We start from the raw sequence: 6,963 nt of genomic DNA on the forward strand, positions 1-6,963 counted from the left end.
TTCTCATGAAAGATTTTGAAGGGCAAGACAATAAACGAGGAGGACAGGAGAAGGGTGTTTTGGTGGGATGGGATGAGAATATGAATCGTTTGGTGGGCAAGTGGGAGCAAAGAGGAGGAGAGACAGGCACCCATAGCACTCACAGCACCCACAGTGTGGCAGGGAAGTGGAAGAGGAATCACCATCCAACAACCCACATCAAACCATTGGGAATGCTGGTGGAAGGCAGAGCTCAGGACAATGTGAGTTCTCTGCTTCCTTAAGGGCAAAGAGACAGAAAACATGAAAGAAACCAACCTGATACTGTATAGTATTTCCAGCACTAAGTATCTTCTCTATGCAGTTTAATTTAGTATCTGTGACTATTTCCTTCTCCCCTGAGGTCTCTCTGGCTACACAGATCCCACAGAGGAGAAACAATCTCAGTTTTCAGGCAGCGTTTGCCTTTGGCTTAATTATTCCCGGATAGCCTAGCAGTGTAGCTGGCACAGGAGCCAGGCAGATGAAGACCTACCCTGTTGTAAAGGAAACCTCACTATAGACTGCTCCTTGCTGCCTGCCCACAGCTAAAGGGAGGCAGCTCCCAGGGGGAACAACAGGAAAACAAAGTGTCAGCCATGCAGTTTGTCACACACTTCTGGAAAAGCCTTTGACACTGCTGACAATAAAGTCTTTCATAGCCATGGAAAATACCTGGGTTAATGCTGATTGTGTCAGGACTAAACAGCACAAAATATAAGACAGAGGATATGAACAATTCGTTTCTCTCTAATCCAGTCCTTACCTGGTTGCTGTCTTCTTTTCCCTGATTTCTGCACTGAGCCATGGGCAGAGTGGAGGTCAAAACAGGCACGACAGCATGCAGAGCAGGACATAGAGGAGGGGAGAGGGGACCCCTGTGAGCGCAGGCTGTCCTTCCTACAGGGATGGTTTAACTTCTTCCTGACTGCTCCAAGCCCCTCAGTTCCAGTGGAGAGGTTTTTATGCTGCCCCACAGCTCAGCTGTGTTGATTTGCAGGGCAATCCCACCTATGAGGGAGTCGAAGTGAGGAATCAGGTTTCCAAGCTGGTGCTTGGAGATATGGCTGTGATGTGCCAGAGGGCAGGGGATGTGAGCCATGCTGCCAAGGGTGGCGTGTCAGACCATGCAGCCCAGCTCCTTGGCATTTCCATTTCACAGCCCCAAGTCATGAAAATGTATCTGTTTCAGACTACACCTGCTCTTTGAGTCTTTGGTTACCAGGGCAAGTATAACTTTGGGCACAGCAGTGATCTAATTCACTGCATTTCCCTGCTGTGTGAGACTCGCCAGTTAGGGTACTTGCATCACAGTCTCTGTTACTTGGCTGAATGAAAGGACTCTTGACTTTTCCTCTGTCTGAAAAGAGCCAGAAAGCTCCTTCCGGTGTGCCTGGTTTTGGTTTGGAAAAGAATGGTAATGGAATTGCAATCTGGTGGATGAAATGTCCCAGAAAGACCCAGGATATTTGCAGGATGTCCTGATCCATTCCTTAGAGCTAAAAATTAACTTTCATTCCCAGTGAATGACCAACTTTCTGGCTGCATGTGTGCTTTGATCCTTTGCTTGCTAAGGCAAGTGAAATTTTGGGTACAAGAGTAATCCCACTCACTGCATTTCCCTGCATAACTCACTCAAAGCAACCCAATGAACTCTCCTTTTTGTGGGCATGGAGGAGAAAACATCCTGCTTCCAGGTTCACATATGAGGCTGAGTGACACAAGCCAGGAGCTGTGGCAGATTTTTGCAGCTGGCCTGAGGAATTCCTGTTGCTGAAAGGAGCCATTGGGGACTACAGCACAGAGCCATAACAATGGAAGGACCCTGGAGATGTGGGTTGCCAACTGGCTGGCCCAAGTGATGGCACAGGGTGCACAGACATGTACATGGGATGGTGGCACCAGCTAATATACCTGAGATATGCAGGGGTGGGGCACAAAGGATCCCTCTATTTCCAGAGCATTCACAGGAAGCACCATTGCACCTACTTGCATGCAAAGGGTGAATGTTAGGGTGGGAAGAGAGGTGACACTTCCTGCCACAAGCTCCTTGCTCTCTCAGAGCTCCCAGTACACACTGGGAATTTCACTGGGCTGGCAGGGAGAGAGAAGATCTGAATATCCCTCTTAGCCCCAGTGTTACAGCTTCATACAGCACTTTGGTGGCTGATCAGCCCTGGGACAGTGCAGAAAGTCTATAAACAGGGGATTTTGTGCCAGACCCACATTATGTGGCTTGGGTCCAGAAAGCAGAGGTGGTAACAACAGGCCCAATTAGATGGTGGGCTCAGTGTTCCTTCTCAGAGACATGCAGGGAAAAAAGAGCTGAGAGATGCTTCACAGCTTTCATTGGGACAGTGAAGGAAGAGCCTATCCATTCTGTAGGGCTTTGGAGTGCAGGGAACTAACAAGTGCAAGTTGCCTCACAGACTATCCCATGTCCCTCCATGACAGAGGAGCAGAAGGTCAGGCAGATCAGGAGTGGCTCATGTAGTAAGTCTGGCAGCACCACTTCATGGAGAGCTGCAGAATGTTCTCAGCTTTACACAGGACTTGGACAAACCTCTTTAATAAAGACCTTTAATCTTAATGTGGTGCATCTGGAATGGACGTTTGGATGGATGTTCTCCATCTCTTAAACAGATACAGAAGTGGTGTGCATTTAACAGGGATAAAGGCATTCAGTCTCTGAGGCTCCCTGAGCCCTTGGTCCCTCTGCAGAGAGCTTCAGCAAGCTCACAATCCTAGCACCAAGGGTGGGTGCTAGGAAGAGCTGAGCTGAAGCAACAATCTGTATTGAAACCCTCTTTATTTCCCCCCAAATATCCCTAGGACTTAAACAGACTGTGTTAGATTTAACCTAGGGAATAGGAGCACAAGGTTCTGTATCTCTTTGCAAAACCTGGTACCCTGCAGACACCTTTCCTACTGAAGGTCACGTCAAGATGCCAGGCAGCTCAAACTTGAGTGATCAATGATGGATATTTCGTTTGAGTGGTTCATCAGTCTTGGCCATGGGGAGAAGCAGAAGTCCTTGGCTGGCTGAAGAGCTGTGAGCACATGGAAAGCCCCAGCCGCACAAACCTTGACTAAGAAGCAAAGGGGCAGAATGGTGAGTGAGTATGAGACTCAGATCAGCGCAGAGCAAAGTGACAATCAGCCCCACTTGCACCAGGGCAGGATTGCCATCCCTACTGAGGCTTGTGGTCTGCTGCCTACCCAGAAGAGATTCCTCTGGCTGCGATGGGCAGCTTGTCAGACCTCAGGCACCCCAAAGGCCAGGTTGTCCCGAATCATCAGTGTCTTCCGAAGGTCTCGTTCCATGATTGGCCTCTGTGTTCGCCACTTATGGGCTTCCTGGAGTCCTGGCTCAAAGTAGTAAATGCAAGCTCCAAAGCCCACCAGGATGAGAATGGAAATCATCAGATACACGGGCACAAACCAGTCCAAGAAGTGGGGCATGGCTGCCAGAGAAAAGGAGAGAAAACTCATGCAGTGGGAGGACCCAAAAACACTTCCACCAAGATTGATCACAAGACACCTACCCTCATCAGCTGTGTCCAGTCCCTCCCCACAGCCCTGCTGCAGCCAGCTCATGCTTGGTTGCACATGAAGGTACCTCATCCATTGGGAGAGGTCAATGCCTTTGGCGTCATTGCTGCGACCCCTGCATAGAGTGTCAGTCCTGCTTCCGCCCCAGAGAGGGGGTTGAGCCTGCATGCTCCTAGCCCTGCTGCCAGGGATTGAAGGTAGGCAGCAGGTAAATACAGCTGCTTCTCACCTCCTGCTTGAGGGAAAATCTGCTTCCCCTGACCCCTTTGAATTCCCAGCCTGAGCTGGTCTGGCTCAGGACTGAGCCCTCCCTTACTGCACCCCTATTTCATGTCCTGCTTTGTCAGGGCTCAGGGTCCTTGGTTCAGCAGCATTCTATGAGCAGAGCTGAGATCCTTCCACCACATCAGCCACTGTGCAGTGGGGGACACTCACCGAGAGCAGCCGATCTGCCTTGCCGAGAGCCCCTGGCCAGCTGGGTGCAAGGTGAGTCTGGCTCCGCGTTGCCCTGGGGAACACAAAACAACACCACACTGCATGACTGCTGCTGGCTTGGTGCTAAAAGTGAGAGCAGGAAGAAGCAAACATCTCCTTGCCCAGGTCAGGGCTGAAGATTTCTGGAGGGGTGGACAAAGATGGTCCCAGCCCCACAACCTGCCAGTGCCCTGGCACACTCTCTCTCCACCGTCAGGGCCCTGCTGATGCCATGCTTACGGCATGCACCCTGGCTTAGGGCCATTTAAATCTGTAATGGCATCACATTTGAGCCCATCTCTTATCCCCATCATTTGGGAGGGAGAGAGCAACCCACGTTGCAATTCACAAAGCCCAACTTGTTAGTCTTTCTGCTGCTTGCTCTGCACCAAAATGCCAGCCAAGGTGTGGATCATGCAGGGACAAAAAAGGGGATCAAAAAGCATCTCCCACAAAAAGCACAGCTGTGACTTCCCCAGGCACCAGGTCTTCTGGGTTTTGCACTGAGAATCTGCCGCTTGTTACAGGCTTTGGTGGATTAAACCTGGGACCCTTATGCTTGGGAAAGTACAGTGGTGCTGGAATCAGGCAGAAAAATGCTGTCCTGAAAGGGGGCTTTCCATAACCCTCACCCCTCAGTGGGAGTGATGAAATGCCCCTTGACTTCAGTGGGGACAGAGTGAGGAGAAAGATCTTTCATGCACTCGCATGAAAGAAAGTTGTTACCTCTGACCATCTCCCAATTCATACCTCTGCAATAACCATGTATCCCCAAATCCCTTGCATGGCAGTGGTTAAGAGGAGGCTAGGGAGAGCTCTGAGTATCTCCTTTCTCTTCTCTGCCCCTGGCCCGTAAGGTTGATGCCTTTTTCCACACCAGAGACTAGGCTTTTGTCTTTTTTCTTCTTTTTTTAAATACCACAGCCATCAGTTTTTTCCCATGTGTCCAGCAGCATTTATCTCCTGGACACCCCTTGTCCCAGGAGGGTCTGTAACAGTAAGATTTTTTTGTCATGGAGTAAGATCTGAAACAAGCTGCAATTCTTATTATCATAAGCAAGAAACTGCAGAGAATGCTTGATTTCCTCCCACTTATTGGCATGGATCTGATCTGGGCACTGCTCCTGCCTCTTTGTGGCTGCCTGTGCCTCCCTCAGGTGAGTAACTGCTGAGGAAAGCTCCCACCCCAACTTGCAACAACTCAGCAGAGGTGTTGTGAGGAGCTGTGGGGCTTCCCTTAACTCACCTTAAGGGACCATGTAAGGCATTAGGCACAAACCCCTTCCACAACAGGAGCTGGGTCTGAACTCTGGGCCAAAAGCCCCTCAGCACAGCTTTCCTACGTGCTCTGCAAAAGTAGCTCCTCTGCACCTCCCAGTTGCTGCTGCAGAGAGCCTGGGGAGCTCAGGCTCCTGCAAACCCCTTTTCCAAAGACATCTCAGCAGCTGATATTGGTCCCTGGCTGGCAAAGCAATGGGCAGGATTAGGGACACTGTGAAGGTGAGTTCAGTTTGGACCTCCTGGGCTGATGGGAGGAAAGCCAATAACTTCATTCCCTTCCCTCATCATCCACTTTCCAAATGTGCAAGGGAAGTTGCCATCCAAAAAAACACTGCAATAAAAAGCAGCCCTACACACTTCCCAATTCATCCTTCCTCCATCACTAACAGAGCCAGCATTTCCTAGCTCCTTGCCAGCAACCTATTCTTCGGTCTACTTGCTATGCAGCCCTAACCTCGTTCTGTCTCCCCATGCTTCTCACTCGTCCCTGTGCCCTCAAGGAAGGGTCCTCATCATGGGAATGCTGGGTGAGGTGTCAGAGCCCCCCTCCCAGCCTCTGCAGGGCTGGCCTGGAGAAGCAACTTGCCTTTGTCAGGTGGGTGAGTAGATTTTGGCTGCAAATACTGAAAAGAGAGAGTTTCATTTAAAGATGTCAGCTTTCTGGAGCAGTTCTGCAGATTTTAAATGTGCCTTAACCTTACTGGACCATTTTGCACCTCATTTTGCAGTGGGACATCCATGTCGCTCCAAAGACACGAAAAAGTCCTTGGTCTTTCATCTGAAAGAGTGTCTCATATAGATAAGCTGTCTGACCCCTTTTCAACCCATGCTATGCCTCACTCCAGCCGCTTGCCTTCAATGTCGTCCCTGGATCCCCCATGTCTTCTCCCACTGCCCCCGGGGTGCTGTGGGTATACTTGTGACAGTAGCCCCAGGGGGCACATTGCAAGTGGCAGGTCAGAAACTGCTTGGGGGAGGCTGGGATCAGCGTGCCCGAACACAGGAGACCTTGGGTAGAAAACCCTCCCGTGTGCACAGCTGGGAGCACACCCCGGGTTGCAATGTGCCATGAGCTCACCTCGACTGCAGGAGATTCCCCCAGGACTGGGCACCCTGGGGCAGCTGCAGCTTGGGGCACGGAGCTGCCGATGACCGGGGACCCAGACATGACCTCGCTCCCATGCACCGCATCCCCAGCAAGCACCCGCTACCTGCCCTGCCACTTGTCACCTACCTTCTTCCACGGGTGCAGGGCGACGGGATGAGACTGCTCCCGCCGGCATCTGCCGGGTCCCAGCCGGGATGAGTCAGGCTCCTTTCCCGGCCAGGCAGTGCCAGGGAGAAGGGACCCCGCGCCGGGAGATCTGGGCGACAGCGGGAGGCGACAGGCGCGGATGGGCGGGAGGCAGGCAGGGAGGGAGGGATGGCGGGAGCAGCCGCGGCGGGCGGGGGAAGGACAGGCAGCCAGCAGCGTGGCCTCATTGCCCACCGGGACTCCCGGGGGCTTCCCCCACCGCCTCCCCGGCAGTGTGAGCCCCGCTCCAGCCTCCCCGGGGCACCCCGCCGCCGGCCTTTCCCGCCCCCTCACACAAGAAACGACTGTGTGCAACAAACTGCATCCCGGCGCGGAGAGGGGGG

The 6,963-nt window shown here is 52.2% G+C and overlaps 1 protein-coding gene across 3 annotated transcripts; it reads right to left on the minus strand.

Annotated features, from left to right (window-relative positions):
* Positions 1 to 2,584: 2,584 nt before the first annotated feature.
* Positions 2,585 to 6,622, minus strand: SMIM45 (small integral membrane protein 45). Of its 3 annotated transcripts, XM_085048512.1 has the most exons (4): positions 5,780 to 6,520; positions 4,006 to 4,078; positions 3,238 to 3,482; positions 2,585 to 3,107 (listed from the first exon to the last, which is right to left on the minus strand). In XM_085048512.1, the coding sequence occupies exons 1-3, from the start codon at positions 5,795 to 5,797 to the stop codon at positions 3,274 to 3,276; spliced, it is 300 nt and encodes a 99-aa protein (XP_084904638.1). In that variant the 5' UTR covers positions 5,798 to 6,520; the 3' UTR covers positions 2,585 to 3,107; positions 3,238 to 3,273. The 3 variants fall into 3 exon arrangements, with proteins under 3 accessions (XP_084904638.1, XP_084904646.1, XP_084904632.1); XM_085048520.1 differs by lacking the exon at positions 5,780 to 6,520 and adding an exon at positions 6,560 to 6,622 and having other exon boundaries at positions 2,585 to 3,482; XM_085048506.1 differs by having other exon boundaries at positions 2,585 to 3,482; positions 5,780 to 6,508.
* Positions 6,623 to 6,963: the final 341 nt, after the last annotated feature.

This window comes from Lichenostomus cassidix, chromosome 1Aa (assembly GCF_008360975.1).
Source record: "Lichenostomus cassidix isolate B80296 chromosome 1Aa, HeHo_3.0, whole genome shotgun sequence".
Taxonomy (NCBI): domain Eukaryota; kingdom Metazoa; phylum Chordata; class Aves; order Passeriformes; family Meliphagidae; genus Lichenostomus; species Lichenostomus cassidix.

Bases quoted from the DNA above. Each gene is read 5' to 3' on its own strand.
- SMIM45 (XM_085048512.1), bottom strand. The intron at 3,483-4,005 runs GTGAGTGTCCCC...TTTCTCTGGCAG, and splicing joins AGGCAGATCGGCTGCTCTCG to CCATGCCCCACTTCTTGGAC.